This window comes from Mirounga leonina, unplaced genomic scaffold (assembly GCF_011800145.1).
Source record: "Mirounga leonina isolate KUSES-001 unplaced genomic scaffold, KU_Mleo_1.0 Mir_165, whole genome shotgun sequence".
In the NCBI taxonomy this organism is placed as follows: domain Eukaryota; kingdom Metazoa; phylum Chordata; class Mammalia; order Carnivora; family Phocidae; genus Mirounga; species Mirounga leonina.
In genome coordinates, this window is record NW_023270415.1 from 64,445,985 (window position 1) to 64,465,122 (window position 19,138).

The 19,138-nt window shown below is 39.2% G+C and overlaps 1 protein-coding gene and 1 non-coding gene across 2 annotated transcripts in view; one reads left to right on the plus strand and one right to left on the minus strand.

The window, feature by feature from the left end:
* Nucleotides 1-4,267: 4,267 nt before the first annotated feature.
* Nucleotides 4,268-19,138, minus strand: part of HAS2 (hyaluronan synthase 2) — a 29,857-nt gene continuing 14,986 nt past the window's right edge. Inside the window, exons 3-4 of the mRNA XM_035011841.1 lie at nucleotides 7,460-7,561; nucleotides 4,268-5,936 (exon numbers count right to left, since the gene is read on the minus strand). Coding sequence (XP_034867732.1) covers nucleotides 5,007-5,936; nucleotides 7,460-7,561 — 1,032 coding nt within the window. The 3' untranslated portion in view covers nucleotides 4,268-5,006. The remainder of the gene's footprint in view (nucleotides 5,937-7,459; nucleotides 7,562-19,138) is intronic.
* Nucleotides 10,691-10,792, plus strand: LOC118015463. Its single transcript, XR_004680632.1, has one exon. It is a non-coding gene; the product is annotated as a U6 spliceosomal RNA (small nuclear RNA).

Below are 19,138 nucleotides of genomic sequence, written 5' to 3' on the forward strand. Positions count from 1 at the left end.
GTTTGGTTTGCGATATTGTTAGCACCCCATTCAAAATTATCTGCACATCCTGTGCCCTATCAAATTGAAACATCTCATTCTAGTATTTCTCCCAGTTGGATTATGGTCTTCTGTGATCTACCTTCAAGTGTACTTTCTTTTTTTTTAAGATTTTATTTTTAAGCAATCACTATACCCAATGTAGGGCTCGAACTTAGAACCCCAAGATCAAGAGTCACATGCTCTACCAACTGAGCCAGCCAGGCGCCCCTCAAAGATACTTTCTATAGCTTAGTCTGCCCTCTTGGTTAAATACAGCCCCCACCTTAATTAAACTTGTTAATTCTGTGGAAAGGAACATATACCAAAACCACACCTTTATTACTTTACCCATATTTTTTTCATCTGGAAAGTCCTGAGTCCCCACAAATCTTAAAGAATCCTTAAAGAATCACCTCAATGCCACACTATCTTGAAACCTATCTTAACAGAGCTAATCGTCCACTTCATTCCTTCTTGTTATATTCCCATGCCATTCTTCACACCTTTATTATTCCATTTTGCACCAAATGTTTGTGTAATTATCATATCCCTCTTACTCAATTATAAGCTCTTTGAGTCTGCCTTTTGATTTCTTACTCATGACAGGTGTTCAGTAAGCTTCGTTAAAACCAGGTGTCTGTCAACATCCATATTTGAATAGCTCAAAAAGAAAATGCAAATAGGGCGCCTGGGTGGCACAGTTGGTTAAGCGACTGCCTTCGGCTCAGGTCATGATCCTGGAGTCCCAGGATCGAGTCCCGCATCGGGCTCCCTGCTCGGCAGGGAGTCTGCTTCTCCCTCTCCCATTCCCCCATTTGTGTTCCCTCTCTCGCTGTGTCTTTCTCTGTCAAAGAAAGAAAGAAAGAAAGAAAGAAAGAAAGAAAGAAAGAAAGAAAGAAAGAAAGAAAGAAAGAAAGAAAGAAAGAAAGAAAGAAAGAAAGAAAGAAAATGCAAATATTTGAGTGGACAGTTATCACAGAGACGATACTTTGTCTGAGGAAAACAGAAGATACTAGATTAGAGCAATGCTCCTCAGATTCAAAGTGAGGAAGTCCTCTAGGGATCTTATTAAACAGGTTCTGGGGGCCAGCCTGAGATTTTGATTCAGCGGGTCTGGAGCAGGGCCATGCATTTGCATTTCTAACAAATGGCCAGCTCATGCTGGCGCTGTTGGACCATGGATGGCACAGACTATTTACCTGGTTTTTTTGTTTGTTTTTTTGTTTGTTTGTTTTGTTTTTTAAAGATTTTATTTATTTGCGAGAGAGAGAATGAGAGACAGAGAGCATGAGAGGAAGAGGGTCAGAGGGAGAAGCAGACTCCCTGCTGAGCAGGGAGCCTGATGTGGGACTCGATCCCGGGACTCCAGGATTATGACCTGAGCCGAAGGCAGTCACTTAACCAACTGAGCCACCCAGGCGCCCGACTATTTACCTGTTTAAAGGGTAAGTCTGACATCAGAATGCCTGCCCCTAAGTTCCACCATCACAATTTACCAGCTTTATGATCTCAAGGTACCAACTCTCTTTAAGCCTCTGATTCCTCACTCGTAAAATAGCAATAATAGTGGAACCCCTTCTTCGGACTGATAGGAGAATTAAAATAGCCAGTCTATACAGTGTGCTCCTGGCAGTCCCTGACACCTGGTATGTGCTCAAAAATTAGGTGTTGGGTTAAGTATTCAATGGTACAAATGAGTCAGTAGATTCCTAAAGAGCAAGGGCCATTAAACCATGGCCTGCCGGCCAAACCTGGCTCATTGCCTGTTTGAGTAATGCTGATAAACTGGGAATGGTTTTAAGATATTTGAATGATTAAAAAAATATGAAATGATTTCATAATGCATGAAAATTACAAATTCAAATTTCGATGTCCGTAAAGGGTTATCGGAACATGGGCACACACGTTTGTTGGTATGATGCCTGTGGATGCTTTTGTTCTGTAAGAGCAGAGTGAGTAGTCCCAGGACTGACCACGTGGCCAGGAAAGCCTACAGCATACACTCACTGGCCCTTTACATGAAGTTGACCAACCTTTTAAATAGCATCAAGTGACTTTATCAATTATTGGGATTAGAACCATCACTAGAGTGGCAATAATGTTCAGTGGCTATACTGTTTATATATATATATATAATTTAACTGTACCAAAGTAAAGAGTGATTCTTAGGATAATAAAAAGAAAATCGGGAAATAAGATGAATTTGAGGGATCAGTGGCAAATTGGATTACCATCAAAGCTCCTGAAAACAGGAAATGCTATTAGATGCCCCAACCCACTTTTTTAAAAAAAAGCAATATTTATTGTCCTTTTTCTGATTATAAAAACAATACAGGATCATGGTATTTGGAAAATACAAATATGTATACAGCATAGAAATCGGTGATATTCCCAGGAGTAGAGATAACCACATTTAAACATTTGTATTTTTTACAAAATTGGGAGGTTACTGTACAAAATGGTTATATATTCTTAATGTAACATTTGTCCAATTTCACATATCTTCTGAGAATATTTTAATGGGTAATAATGTTCCATTGTTTGGAAATACCGTAATTCATTTAATTATTGCTCTCTATTGGATTTGAAGTTACTTTAAGATGTTGCTATTATTTGTAGATATTATAATTAATTAAACAAACTTGCTTATGACTTTTCTGGAAATGTTTATTCCCTACTATGATGAATTACTATAATAAAACAATTTGTCTAAATTTGGGCTGCTTCCAAGGGAAGTAGAAGGTAAGATTAAAGACAAGCGTTATATTAATTGGGTCTCTCTCTCTCTCTCCTGTTTTCCAGATTTCCAAACCACACCAATCTGGGGGATTTCTGCTTCATGATTAGTAACATTAAGTGACTTCTATTATCTTTGACCAAGCATGTTTGTTTATTTTCCGCATACCCCATTCTTAAATCTATTCCATTATAATCAGAAAAACAAAGTTTTTGTTTTGTTTGAAATGCCCCCTTCCCTTAGAAAAAAAGGCAAGGCTCTTATCAAAAATACTTTATTTACAAAAAAATCAAATTATACTATACATCCTATACTGGAAATACATTGAATAATTGCTAAAATAAATACAGGCAATTAATTCAATCTTTTAAAAGAATGAGAGAATTTGACATTTGAAAGTTATCAAAGCTTAACTTAGAACATAAATAGTTAAAAAGGCAAACTCAAGTTTTAGTTTCATTTACTGGCATGCTGTGCTCTGTTTCCCGCAAACTCTCCCAACAGTGAGTCTGAGTTGCAGAATGGTGTGTACCTTTTTGTACTCCGAAGGTAGAATGTGCAGCTTTTTCTTAGGCAGGTTAGATGGAACATGGGCATCTGCATGGCGAGGAAGCAGAATGGTAGAAGCACATGGCTGAACACTTCTCCACATTCATACTCCACTTCATCACAACATGCTTTATGCAACGACTCATGTGTTTGATTGTTTTTAACACAAGTCTACACAGCACCAGCTACAAGGCAAGATGGGTCATGTCAAAAGTCAAACTGGATAACTGAGGCCCTTCGAGTAGTGAAATTAGCCGGGTTAAGGGTACCTGGTTCATCAATTTTTCTCATGTGCCAATTCTTGATACACTTATTAAACCTTGGTATTATTCTGACTACGTAAACATATCTATGTAGGCCAATAACAGGACAGATGGAGCGATTATCTGTATGAATCCAGAAAAAATATCCTCCCTGGGAAGTAGAAGACAAGCTCGAATGTGCCAGTTTTGTATCTATAGGCTTTTACACTTACTCAATTGTATCCAACTCACCCGTGTAAGCCTCCTAGTAACATGGAAAGTGAACTGGCAAGCTGAAAAAAAAGACAGGTCAGTTATGTTCAATGTTGACAGGATCTGGTGAATTCAGGCCACAGAACAAAACGATGAACTGCATTGTATTTGTCCAAATAACACAGATGATTTTTTTTCCACTTTCCATTTTACTCAGCGTGAGAAAACACTGCCAGAATCTCCACATTTGCCCAGTGTTTTCTTTCAAGGACTAGCACTCCCCCACCCCCCCTTTTTTTTTAATCTTATGGAAAATTGCACTTTTCTACCCCTTTGGCCTTGATTTCCAATGACTTCCTTTGTGTGTGTGTGTGTGTGCACATAAGTATGTATTTCTACTCCCAAAGTGTGACAGGTATATTGGCCTTTTCTAAAAGAAATGAAAAAAAAAGTTAAAATATTGAAAGTTTAAATACTTTTCACAGAAATAAACTATTCCATGTTAAAAGGTAGAAAGAGAGAGAAACATTTTATTCCTTCTATCATGAACAACATCAGTTAACCAAGCTTCACATTTTGGGTAGATTTTTTTTTAAGTATGAATTTTTTTCAGAACCTATTTTAATAATAATAAAAAAGAACAGGTGTATTTTGGCAGAGAAGTAAAATATAGAATATGCAAAATTTGTTTTAAAAATTGGCATACAAAATTTTAAAACACAGTACAATTATATAAAAATACAGCACAGCCAACGGCCTTTGAAATTTCCTTTGGCATTTCATTTGGTAGAGTTAAACAGAAACTCCTTTCTAAAAAAAAAAAAAAAAAAAAAAAAAATTAGCTATCAACACAGTCCATAAGTTAGGTTGAATACGTTGAAAGAACTTTTCCTTGAGTTTCCAAAATCCTTTTCTTCCATGATAACCCACATAAAGCATGGCTAGTGAGGTATATAGGGCAAACACTGTTAGGCAGATGTACATTAAGGAAAAAGTGCATAAACAGAATGCTTCCCATTTTCATAGAAATAACAGGTTAAATCTGAGTTTCTTCTCACTGATGTCTTGTTTTACTTTGGCAGAATCAAAATAAACCCATAGAAACGTCTTTGTTCAAGTCCCAGCAGCAGTGATAGGTCTCCTTTGGTGGCATTATGGGATGCCACAAGACTGTACAGTCCCGAGAGGAACTAAGGTTTTGTGTGTGTCTGCGTGTGTGACTGCAAACGTCAAACAACATGAGATCATACATCGAGCACCATGTCATACTGTTGTCCCTTCTTCCTCCTGCCACATTTATTGATGAGAACCACATACAGCGTCAAAAGCATGACCCAATAGAATGCGTAGAGCAACGTTCCAACAATGAGAACTGTCTGCTTGGATTCCGAGAATGGCTTTTTAGATTCCTTATAAATGGTGAAAATCACACCCCCCAGGAGGATTGTAAACCAAACCGATACTGGAATGAGTCCTATGAAATTGACCACAATGGTCTTCCTTCCAGACGTGCCCCACCCAGCTTTATTTATCGTTGCGATTGCAAACATCTTGGCGGGAAGTAAACTTGACATGTATAACACTGAGTAGAGGGACATGAAGACCATGACGATGTTTCCTCTAAGGCAGCTGGCAAAGGACGATTTTATGAGACCTACTAACTGGACAGTTAACAAGAAGAGGAGGATATTCCAGATTTTACCCCGGTAGAAGAGCTGGATTACCGTGGCAATGAGAAAGAAAGGGAAGAATCCAGTGATAACGGCCTCGTAGGTCATCCACAAGTGATGTTTATGAAACCACATCGCATTATACAGCCACTCTCGGAAGTATGACTTGCTCCAACGGGTCTGCTGGTTTAACCATCTGAGATACTCTATCGGTGTCTCCGTAAGGCACTTGGATCGAGCTGTGTATTTTGTTGCATAGCCCAGACTCAGCACTCGGTTCGTTAGATGCCGGTCATCACCAAAACTACATTGGCTGCCCATAAATTCCTGATTGTACCAGTCTTCCACAAACTCATGCAGCAAGGAGTTTCTGTACATCCCCAGAGGTCCACTAATGCACTGGACACACCCAAAGTAAGACTGGCAGGCCCTTTCTATGTTAAAAGCCATCCAGTATCTCACACTGCTGAGGAAGGAGATCCAGGAATCATACTTGTTCAAAATCTGCAAGAAGGGGGAAAAAAAACAAAAAAACAAAAAAAACACGAATAAATAAAACATAAGCCGCAGCTAAAATACCAACAAAATCTGCACCATCGTGAGGTTACTACCTAGAGTGAGGTTTGTTGTTTGATCTTCCTATGTTAGCGTCCTTCTTCTTTTTGACACGGTTATATTTTATTTTCTCTGATTCTGTGTTACTAGATTAATCTGATAAATTGTGGACCTGCCTTGGGACTCCTTGAGGAGCAACAGTTTTTCTACTTCATGGCTCTGTCCTCTTTCTTGTCCAGGGCTTTTTTTGTTGTTGTTCTCCTTGTTGTTATGCTATAATATTGAACTTGTTTTTAGGCTCTAGTTCGCAGATCCTAAATCCTCCCACTCTTTCCTCCCATCTAAAATTTGAAGGTTTTTAAGCCCTATCGTCTCCTGTTCTGGCTAATTTCCAACTCATTCAATTCCATTAATTTTCTTTCTCCTTCTTTCCCTCTTTTATGCAATGCCAGTGATTAAATTGTTTGTTCTGGCCTCTTCCCAAAATTTAAGTCCTGAAAAATAATGCTCTATGTAAAGGCTACTGAAAGTTATCAGCTTTTTCTTGGCAATATTTCTAAATTCTTTCCTCCATCTCAATTTTGCACGGTTCTCATCTGGATTTTGCATGCTTCCTCTTTTATCACCAGGCTGTTTGTCTATTCCAGGCATTGTCTTTGCCTTCACTATCACCATGCATGTATAAAACGGGTTATATAGCAACGCAGTACCTAATTTTTAAAGTCAAGTTTCCATGGGCTTCTCACCTTTTGCTAAAATTTGATCACGTGTTTGCAAAGCATTCATTTTAATCTTCACATATTTTCACATATTCACATATATATTCATTTCCCATCCCACAGATTCCAAGTTGCCTTTATTAATATTTACATCATTAACTGTTTCTTCATTTAGAGCAAATAATGGGAAATAAGTAATTATTGGTGGGAAATAGATCATAATCAGAAAACCCACTTATTAATTAATTGTTCCTTTGCCTTTCTTACCAGTATAAATTTGAGTTCCTATTTCTCTTTTCTTCCTTTGTATTCCAATTTGGATTTTTAGTCAACCATGTATTAATCAGCTTTTAAATACAAAGGTATAAATATAGAATCCATCCCCAGCCCTTCTTCCATTTTTTTACCTTTGCAACTAAATGAACTCCAACATTAGATTTTACCAGAACATCAAGTTCAAGAAGATATGGTAGAAATCATTACATATTTAACTTAATTATATATAACTTCTCAGGCCCAACAGACAAGGGTTACATCACAGGGTTAAGCAAAAAAATCCTGTGTTGTTTTTTTTTTTTTCAATGTAGGAAAGAAAAGAGTCAATAAAGTGGGTCCAAGGCACATACTAACGTGTCTCTAGCACCAAAGGAACATCTGGCAGAGAGTTTGGTGTGTAGTGAACATATGTTCAATGAATCAATGAGTAAAAGTATAACTAAAGGTGACTCGTGCGGAAAGTGAAGCCGTATGCACCTGGACATCTCCCCCGACACCTCCGACCATAGGGTCTTCTTCTAAAACTTTCACCATCTCCACAGATGAGGCAGGGTCAAGCATGGTGTCTGAATCACAGACCTGCAAAGCAGAAAGTAGAAATGAGTTAAAGAAAAGGAAGAAGTAGGAGTGTGGTCCCTACCGTCAAAACTGGGCATACATGTTATGCCGTCAGCTTTATTGGCACCGGGCCTCAGTAAGCAGGTACTTCAGGGGTGACCGTTTGTTATGTCATGGCCAATGCAAAGAGCAAGCTCACAGTTGAAGTAAACGGCACAGCTGGATAGAACAGCCCAAGTGCTAGGTAGGTCTTGCAAGCTAACCAGCTTGTCCTGGTTTACCATGGATGTTCCTCATCTTGGCAATGGAAGTCTTATGCCCCAGGTAACACCCCAGTTTTCCAGGACTTAGTAAACATCTAGGTTGGTCATCACAGAGGACTCTTTTTATTGTTGTTGCTGTTGCCTTAAATAAGTCCTTTAGGCAACTTATCCCTCAGGTCTGAATGGTGGTCAGAAAATCCTATGAGAGTCTTGAAAGGGAGGCATGTTTAACAATAATTTCCCTCCCCTATTTTAATATGGTGACTAAAAGACAGGAAAGCAATTCTCCTACGTCTGGTTATATACTTTTGAAGCAAGATGTCCATATGAGCTGAGCTTAGCCGCTGATAGACCATTAGGAAGGGAACCAGCATAATATGCAGACCACCTTCTTATTCTAAAGCATTAAGTATTCATCTAGCCCTTTGTACATAAAAAGAAATGTAAATTATCATAAGCCATTCTAGAAAAGCTAATAGTTGTTCTTTTTTTTTTTTTAAGATTTTATTTATTTGCGAGAGAGAAAATGAGAAACAGAGAGCGTGAGAGGGAAGAGGGTCAGAGGGAGAAGCAGACCCCCCGCCGAGCAGGGAGCCCGATGCGGGACTCGATGCGGGACTCGATCCCGGGACTCCAGGATCATGACCTGAGCCGAAGGCAGTCGCTTAACCGACTGAGCCACCCAGGTGCCTGCTAATAGTTGTTCTTAAAAACAGTCTTTATATGGGTCTAAAAAAGCAATTCTGAAACAAAACCAAACTACAATTTCAAGAAAATTATTGGGATGAGTCTATACTAGCGAACTTCTGACACACAGTTCTGTTGGAGGCCCAAGGGGGCAGGGTTATAAATACTTTTCTTTCCAGCCTGATTTCTAAGCCAGTTGAAAATGAAACAAAAGAATAAGGGAGATGACTAATCAAAATAGCGCCTGTATAATCCTAAAGCTAATACAGAGAACAGAGTTTATACCTGTGGAATAGCAAGCTTCATAATTATGTTTTCCAGTATTAGACAGACCTATCAAGTCCAAATAGCATCTAAGTGGGGTCAGCCTCCTCCTGCAGATAAAGTGCATTCCCTTCTAAAAGTATGGAAGATGCCAGCTTCTTGGTGGAAGCCCACTCCCAGAAGAAAGGGGGAAGGAGGAGCCAGCTCTCTCTTCTCCTATACTCACCAGTCAGATTAAATCACTTCTCTTAGGGAGGGAAGGAGTGAGGCAGCTGAGAAAAGCTACTACCCCCAGGTGAGTTATACCTGTGGACAGAGCTACTTCAACATGATCAAAGAAAATCGCAAGTAGGAGAAGTGCTCCCACTTCTCTATCCCTGATTAACACCAGTAAGACACAGTATTCTTTTCTGGGGACTGCAGCAAAGCCTAGTAGATAAAAATTTATCAGAGTTGACCTGTAATGAACCAGTTTCACATCCCCATCCAAACAGTAATTAACATAATTAATAGAGACTGGAGAGTTATCAGCAATTCCCATTATTTTGCCATCAACGCTGACTACCCTGGATGGATTTAATCAAGATTTAGCCTATTTATTTATATAAAAAGTAATTATTTTTACAGTTCTCCTTACTAGTTCATTAAAATAATAGGGATTTGATATACCAGTTTTGAATGAAAAAAAAAAAAACAAGAAGAATAAACTGAGTTGAAGGGGACTCTCTCTGTCTCTCTGTCTCTCTCTCTCTCTCTCTATATATATATAGCATGAGTCCCTCACATAAATAACTAAGGAATTTCAACATTTTAAAAAATGTGTCTGTCGGGGCGCCTGGGTGGCTCAGTCATGAAGCGTCTGCCTTCGGCTCAGGTCATGATCCCGGGGTCCTAGGATCGAGCCCCGCATCAGGCTCCCTGCTCTGCGGGAAGCCTGCTTCTCCCTCTCCCACTCCCCCTGCTTGTGTTCTCTCTCTGGCTGTCTCTCTCTCTGTCAAATAAATAAAATCTTAAAAAAAAAAGTGTCTGTCTCTGTTTTACTAATAGCTATATTTTCTGAAAAAAAAAATTAATATATATTAATGAATAATGTTGGTGAAAATAGCAATTTAAATGCATTATTGAAACTTGTAAATTAAGAAGTATATAGGGTATTCAGTTATAACCTCTCTGGATTTAACTAATCCTATAATTTTAGCGTTAACATCTGAATTTTTTATTTTATTTTACTGACTTAAAAGTGTTCCTTTGCTAAACCAAAACCGTTTATTTTGTTTTGTTTCATTTTTTAGCATTCTATTTTGGTCCGTCACGATCTCACTTACTTAGGCAACATGGAGTTTTTTACTTAGAAACATTAGTTTTTCACTGTAGAAAACAGGATTTTACTAACGCTTGGGTTTGTACGCAAACCTCAGAAGCCTAAACAAATTTCTCCAAGAGGGACGTTTTGCTTCTCCTGTGCCTTGCCTATCACTGGTTTGTATATGGATGGCTGCAAGCTTGTCCAGCCCGTCATGAGGGTAGGAGGGTGAAGGCAAGAGCTCAACCCACCTTTAGAATCCAGTATCCCGAGTTTATGGCCACACCCACCTCTATTGACTCAGGCTGGGAAAGGTAAAACCGGAAAGCTAAAATAAGACTAAAAACAACAGGAAGGGGGCAATCTAGAGTTAATGTTCAAGTAACTCCGCCTTGTGAGCACAGGCAAGCCAAGGGAACTGCCCCTTTGAAATGACTAAGGGAGAACCAAACGTCTGAGGCTCTGAATATTTAAATTGGTCCTGTACCTCCCAGTTTCCAACAGCAAAGCACCAGCAGTTCTCTGAGAGAGACTGTTCTCATGGTGGGCTGAACTGTGTTGGAAGGGAAAGCTCCCGGCAGTCTCCTGGGCAGGGATTTGTTATAGCAGGATGATGAAAGAGCTTTAAAGAAGTTCAATTTCTGTGACTGACTTCAAACTTGGAACGATACAGAGAAGACTAACATGGCCCCTGAGTACGGTGACATGCAAAGCTGTGAAGCATTCCATATTTTTTTTAAAAAAGAAGAAACAGAGAAATAAGTTCAAAATCTGGATTTCTGGATGCTATTTGGTGACCGAATGCCAGCTAGAAAGCTATCATCTGAGACAGTCAGCATGTATGTTCATGGACCTACTAGTATGTATTTATTACTATCTAAAGAGTGACTTTAGTCCCTCTGAAAACCAGTATAGTGGGAACAGGATTTCTAGTCATCTCCCCACCAATTAATAACAAGGATGTAATTTCATAAATGTTGGCCATTTAGCTCTAGGCTAGAAACTGTAAGGGACATACACCAGTTGACATAGAGCTTGACCTCACCTGGGGACAAACTACAGGCCGTGATTTACACACAGGAAAACAATTAGAGAACAAATCAAACTGCCTCTCTGTCCACACTGAATGTCTCCCTGTAATTTGTTTAAACCACATGATCACTAGTCATTAAGATTTCTCACTAGGAGATATGGAAATGAAGCAAAATCATCGAGTTGTCACTAAAATGAGTAGAAAATGTCAAGACAAAAAGGCACTTTGGGAAGGAACCAGCCACCTCAGTCTTAACCACAGAATCATCAGCTGAAGTGCCTCAGACCACTGCTCCTCCTTCTTCCTCCTGCCCTATTGCAGCTAGGAGATAACGGCCCTCTTTCCTCCCTATCTAAAACAGGGGGTCACAAACTAAGGTCTTCAGGCCAAGTCCAGCCTGCCCCCTGCTTTGATATGGTCCGTGGCCTAAAAATGGTTTCTACCTTTTAAAATAATTGAAAAAAATTCAAAAAAATACTATTTTGTGGCCCAGGGAAATTACATGAAATTCAAATTTCAGTATCCATAAGTACAGTTGTATTGGAACTCAAGCATACTCATTCATTGTCATATCATCTATGACAGCTTTCACACTAAAACAGCAAAGTTGAATAGTTGTAATAGAGACCATATGGCCTGCAAACCCTAATAGTTACTATCAGGCCTTTTACAAGCAAAGTTTCCCAGCCCTGGGACTAAAATAATTGGTTGCAGGGGGAAGGTTTTCTTTCATAAAATTAAAAAACAAAAAACAAAACAAAAAACCCTGAGATTAAATATGTTCTAAACCCAATTTTAATTCTAGTGGATTTTTTTTTTTAAAACATTGCCTCCATCTTTATGTGGTATAAGGAACAGTAATGGCATAAAAGTTATAAAACATTAGGTAAAGTAGATTTTTTCCTTTGGCCAAGACTCGCCTATTATAAGGACAAATGCCTTCAGAATTAAGAGATCTTGAGGCCTGTATCTCACTATTTCTGAGAACTTTAACAAGCCATTTGCCATCTGAATGGTACTGGAGTGAGACAGTACATATCAAAGTCCCTTGTAAATTGAAAAGGGCCACAGAGAAGTACACCACTAGTATAAGGTAATAATCTTTACATTTTTGTACCCACTAAGTAAACCCATAACCTAAGGGATCATGACAATCCTTACCACAAATGTATGGCTCAGCAGAGACTCTCTAAAATGACCATCAGAATTGATCACTTATCGAGGATCTCTTATCACGATGAACAAATTAAAATGTGTGGGCAACTGTCTGTAATTCAGTTACAAACTATTAGTTTAGAGTCTATTACATACGTTATTAGACTTTAAGTTCATTCCAACTTATCTCACTGATCTACCTCACTATAATTTAAACAAAACTCTCCTTTAGAAATATTGTTACCTATTCTGCCAAATGCTGTTCAAATTCTAAGACCCAAGACTAAAATAAAATCTTAAGTCTCTGTGTTTCACCTTTTTTAATGTTTCACTTTTTTTTAACGTGTTTCCTTTCAGACTGCCTGGTGGATCTCCCCACTGCCCCCCCCTCCAGCCCCATACCACTTCAAAGGGCATTGAGAGCCACACAGATTAAGAGAAAATCTTAATTACTCTGGCTGCCTTCAATGAGTTAACAGGTTGAAAATAAATCAGGACCCCTTCTGTTGCTACTGCCTTTATCCTTTGCCTGCTTGCAAGGCTTGACCCTTCATCTCAACCTTGACCCAGTGAAACTTTTTTTCTATAGTGTGTGGAATTTACTCTTGGTCATGACCCCGCTACCAGCCTTCCTGAACAGCTTTACCACGAAGTAAATGGAGTTCCCTTCACCCTTCCTTTCCCTGAGGACATTTCTCTAGTAAAAAGGGATAGGCCAGAACAACAACAACAAAATCACAAATAGTTATTTACTAGCAAACACAAGATGGTGCCAGTCTCCTTGAACCCTTAACAGTAGAATACCAGAGGAAACACACCACTGTGGAAGAGAAAGCACCATGCCAATATCAAGATGAAACGGATCTGCCTTAATCCACCATTCACCAAGTTTATATAAACTTGGACTAGATTTTGACCTTGGTGCCCTTACCTCACCTTCCTAAGCCTCCACTGCTCAGATGAAAAATATGGACAATCATATCCACCTAAAGTTTGTTGTGTTGGTAAATTAATTCGATAACGCATATAAAGCACTTAATAATGGCTAGCTCATAGTAAATGCTCAATAAAAAGAAGGCATAAAGTGATCAACCTAAACCAGAAGTGATAAACCAAAAACAGAGCTCTGCCCCAACTAAGGACACTAATCCAATGAGAAGGGGTCCTTCTTATTCTCACTGTAAATAAGTGAAGGCACACGGGGAGAGCAGAAAACCGATGCCTACTCCGATACCCAATAAGCTCAAGTTAAGCAAACTGAATTCTGGGCAGGCAATGTAAAAATCCTTAGATTGGGTTGTTTACTAGAGACAAGAAATTAAAGAAAAAAAAAGAGAGAGTAGTTTGCAGCTGCTTAGTATTCATGTACAGCCTTGAATGTACCCTTGGGGTGTAATGTGTGAAAGTTCATCCTCGAGCAAAGGTAGACCCTGGACCCATTAAGACTTATAAAAGTATTGCATCTTGACTTCATACCTCATTGACATTGAACCTGCTGAACGTGATACTATTTAAAATTGGTTTTGTAAGTACCTAAATGTATAGGACAGAATTTTATTTTTTAAATCTGGACTTGAGAACTCAATTATCTGCTGAAGAAGGGTACATAATTTGGATGGGACCATAGACATGCAGGAGATGGGGGAAACTAAAAATTTAGAATGGAAAATAACCTTCACAAAAATAGACTATTGCACACAATTTAAAATTTCTCCAATATAACCAACAAGGTCACTCAAAAGTTCATGGTATATGGTAATTAACTTTATTATAACAAACTTGTAGGACTTTATCAATATTGCATGGTACTTTCAATTTTTAAAAATCTTGATTTTCTATTTATTTGGATTCTGGATAAATGGAATTTACAAGTAAGCATACAGCTAAATTTACCAGCCTCAGATTAAAGTGGCAAATACAAAATCATAAAATATAAGAACTTTAGAGCTAAAAAGTCACTTTGAAATTAATTAGTAAAACCATTCCAGAAAAAAAATATCCTCAAAGAAAGAAAAAGATAATCTTTCGTGAGAGGGAGGCAGGATGAGGAAGACCACCTTTTCTGACACCAACTGAGTTTATGGCAAGGGATCTCAAATCTAGCCAATGAACATCTAAGACAATCATAGACATCTAAGCAATTTGGCCCTTCTCTGTTGACTTTTTTTTTTTTTTAGAGAATGAGAGACAGAGAGCATGAGAAGGAGGAGGGTCAGAGGGAGAAGCAGACTCCCTGCCAAGCAGGGAGCCCGATGCGGGACTCGATCCCGGGACTCCAGGATCATGACCTGAGCCGAAGGCAGTCGCTTAACCAACTGAGCCACCCAGGCGCCCCTCTCTGTTGACTTTTTAAAAAAAGAATTAGGAAGAAATATGCCTGCCTTGGTAGAATGAATTATCCAAATACTGACTTTCATCAACCTAGAATCTCTTCAAACCTGAAGGTTAAAAAGGAGTCATTTGGTCGTTCTCTTTTCTTTTTAGGAAGGCTTACACATGAGTGAAACTCACAGAAGGTGCAAAACAAAGGTGACAAGCCAGCTGGGAACGTGGGAAACCAAATGTTATCACCTCTAAGGCTTAAGCCATGAAACACCCTTATTCCAAATTGTTGGAATTCTCATTCTAAAGAAAGGAGTCAGGAAATCCCATTATGGTGGCACTTAACTTAGGGCTTACATTCAAGAATCCAAATTTGGGGCAAAGGGCAGATTAAAAATGAAAGTGAGGGGAGCCTGGCTGGCTCAGTCGGTAGTCTGTGAATCTTGATCTCAGGGTTGTGAGTTCGAGCCCTATGTTGGGTGTAGAGGTTACTCAAAAATAAAATCTTAAAAAGATAGAATAAAATAAAAATGAAAAGATAAAAATGAAAGTGAAAACATGATAATAACTGCTAAGTGAAAAGCAGATTCTGATACCCTCCCCCCCCTTCTTTTTGCTTTGTTTTTTTATTATACTCATCCAAAGCCTAGGTGTATTGCTAGAAAGAAATTAAAATGTCAGAGAAATTAAAACTGTACTGGAAAAAAATTAAAAAAAAAGAAAACCAATCGTACTGAGTTAGAGTTCTGAGCTGGGAATGATCTCGAAGATCATCTGTTCTACCCTAGCAAGAAAACAACAGAGTTAAGTCTAGAATTCAGACTTCCCCATTCCTATTTCAATGAACTCTAATCTTACTTACCCTCTAGTATGGATGATACAAGAAGACATAAAGCATTCTCAACATCGGCCCTTGGAATATTTCAATTGCTTAGGCTTCCCATAGAGAACAGGAACCAAGCAAATTTGACATATAGTTGATTCTCACGATTCATGACAGTTACGTTCCACAAAGTTTCCGTGAACACTGACTTAGAGAACAGCAAAACAATTGCTTCTAGCACAAATATGGGGTTGGGTTCCTCTGAGACTCTGGTCACAAATTTTTGTCTACTGATCAATACCGAACCCTGTTTTACTTGCGTTCCTGTTTAAATACATCTTATTATATGAAATGGAGTCATTAACACAGCTGATCCAAGCCCCCCAACAAATCTATTTTCTTCATAAGGCAGTCACAGCCTTGTGCTCAGGAACACTAGCCCAGTACTACACTTGAGCGGGGGTGCATTTTAAACAGCAACATCACCCACAGAAAGCACAACAATGTGAAAAACATGATACAAAGTAGATTATGAAGTTACTTGTTTATGCTGTGCTGTACCACGTACAGGACAGTTTATAGCAGTCTTCTTTGACCTCAGTTGGGAACACGCACATCAGGTGACTCAAATTTTATGCTGTTCTGCACGTCTGCAAATGATCACAAAAGCACTGCAAGTACTGATTTGGGGGTTACAAATACATTTTACTGAGTGGGGTAATTTACAAATACAGACTCCATGAATAATGAAGGTCAACTCTACAATTAAGAATAATTTAGTCTTACTTTTCTCCTGCTAAAGGGAACATGGATACCTAGGATACTGTCAAAGTAAATTAATCATAAAATTGTCTCCTATAATCTTCCCTGGTAGAACATGCTTATGCTTCTTATGTATTTTCTACTTGGAATATCCCTAATACCACACATCAGGGGATAATGATAGTTACCTTGGTCACATGGTTATCAGTGGCCACTTATGTTGTATTATCCAGGTTCAGTAATAGGACATAAGAATAAAGAAATCATGTAATCTAGGTATCAAAGTACACCTAAAAAGTCTTCTGACATTGTGAAGAAGTAACAAACAAATGAAAAAAAGTAAGTACAATGTAATCTGAAAACTATTTTCAAAATAAGGGAAAATTAGAAAGGCATATGCTATCAAGTATCAAATTTGAGAATCTGTGCATCATGTATGTGCTGTGGAGGATTTTAATTTTGCTCATTGTGCTTTTCCGTATTTTTAAACACACCACCATGTGTTCCTATAGTAAATAAAAAAGCTAATAGAAGTACTATTTTGCAAAAGTAAGAAAGGTTTTGCCCTACCTTACTTAAGCCATACGGGACAGATCAGAATCTCTTTTGGAGAAAAAAAAGTTCTCTCCAGAAAACACTGATTCAAAATTCAGAAAATCTTCCCCATTCTCCTCTTTATTTCTCATTTCCTTCTTTACTCATTTCATTACTTATGTTTTCCTATATTCTTTATCTCCGAAAGCAGCCACTAACATCCTGGGTGAATTTGCTACCACGCTGGCTTTCTCCTAGACTAAAGCTTCTCTCCGTATTCTAGGTCAGTGTTAGTTATTTGACTGGCTTTAGGTCGAGAAGACTAAACAGGAGAGCTGAGAGAGGTGGAGGGACAGGTAGTAGGGCCTTGCTCTGGCAGAGACCAGAGGGAGCCGCCCCAGAGAGCCCAGATGACCCAGAGAGCCCAGGCGTGTATGCAGAAAGGTTAACCTTGTGGGGCGCCTGGGTGGCTCAGTCGTTAAGCGTCTGCCTTCGGCTCAGGTCATGATCCCAGGGTCCTGGGATCGAGTCCCCACATCGGGCTCCCTGCTCAGCGGGAAGCCTGCTTCTCCCTCTCCCACTCCCCCTGCTTGTGTTCCTGTTCTCGCTGTCTCTCTCTCTGTCAAATAAATAAATCTTTAAAAAAAAAAAAAAAAGAAAGAAAGGTTAACCTTGAGATAGGAAGTGAAGCTGGGTACCTTTGCAACTGTAAAAAAGGAAGAGAAAAGAAGACCTTGATAGCATTCAGAAGCAGTACGTTTGATTTTCTCTTGTAGGAGGCAGGGCCATGTGTTAGTTAGGGAGGAGTTTGGGTAGGCGCTGGGAGAATGGTGAAGGCATGAAATAATTGGTCATGAGAAACAACAGGCAGGACATCTACTCAAGATCAAGTGGGAAGAGAGCTAACCAGTGTCCAAGACCCAACTGCAACTGGAGGAGACCAATCGTCTTGGCCGTGTCCACACAGCTAAGCAGTGTCTTCAGCCAGGTTAGCAAGCATGTGAGCAGATGGTCCTGTGTCTGCCCCAGCCCTACTTTCTCTTGTGCATGAGCACCTACACTTGACTTTCTTCTTTCTGTGGCCAACCTGCTCTCCACATTCAGTCACTTGTAATGCTTAACCCCCTCTCCTTTGTCTTTCTGTGGCTTCTGCTTTGCAATGCTCGGACACTGGGTCACTCAGAATGGATGGTGGGAATGTACTGGTTTGACCTTTATGACATTTCCATTTTTATAGGGAACACATGGTTAAATATTGGGGGATGTGATGAGGGATGGCAGCATGGAATCACCTGGTTTCAGAATGCCAAAAGGTTTTCCACATTTGTGTGAGTGGGCTGAGAGTTCCAGCAGGATTCAGGGCCCAGGGAAAGCTGCTGCTTGGGTCGGTCTCTCTGAGAGCCTGATTAGGGCTCTAGCAAGGAGCCTACTCTAACATTTCATAGTTTGTGTTATTTTGTCCTGGTCAGGCACAATGTCAAGTTGTCAAGGATACAAACAAAATTCAAAACAAGAATGATGGGAGCAGGGGATTTGGAACAGGCTTAAAAAAAAAAAGAAGAAAAGAAAAAAGAAACCCTCACAATGACATCTTGATTAGAAATGACAAACATAGCAATAGTTTCAACTAGAATTAAAGGCAAAATATCAAAACATGCTTCCTCATTTTAGGCTCAGAGCTTCATTCTTCAAACCCTCTGTAAGTTCCCCAGCCATCCCATCACTTCCTTTGAAAGGATCATTATAGGGGCCCCTGGGTGGCTCAGTCAGTTAAGCATCTGCCTTTGGATCAGGTCATGATCCCAGAGTCCTGGGATCGAGCCCCACATCAGGCTTTCTGCTCAGTGGGGAGTCTGCTTCTCCCTCTCCCTCTGCTGTTCCCCCTGCTTGTGCTCTCTCTCTCTGTCAAATAAATAAATAAATAAATAAATAAATAAATAAATAAATCTTTTTAAAAAGAGAGAAAATATTTATTAAAATAAATAAATAAAAGGATCATTTCATCCTCTATCGGGGCCTGAAGTTGCATTATGAAAATACATAAAAATGTCCTGAGTTAACTAGAAAGTACCTCAACTGTGACAGTTCTAGAAATTAGGAGAATAGGAGAAACTTGGGAGTTAAACTCTATCAACTCCCTAGAAGATATTAATATGCAGATTGGTATCAACTGAAAAAAAAAATGCCTCAAAACTCTTCAGCTATTAACCAAAATTAACCTCATGGTAATCTTAAACCCCTTATGAGATTGGTTTATTCTATGTAGGAAACTGAGGTTCGGGGAGGTGGTCCTGCTCGAGGTCATCCAGTTAACAATGCCTGGATTACCACCTCCGTCAACAGACTCTGAAACCAGTGCCCATTCCCATCCCATAACACAGAGCCTGTCATCCCACCAGCCATGACTTTGTGGCAATCAAGGCCCCTAAAGTATATGATAGGTCTCCTGAAA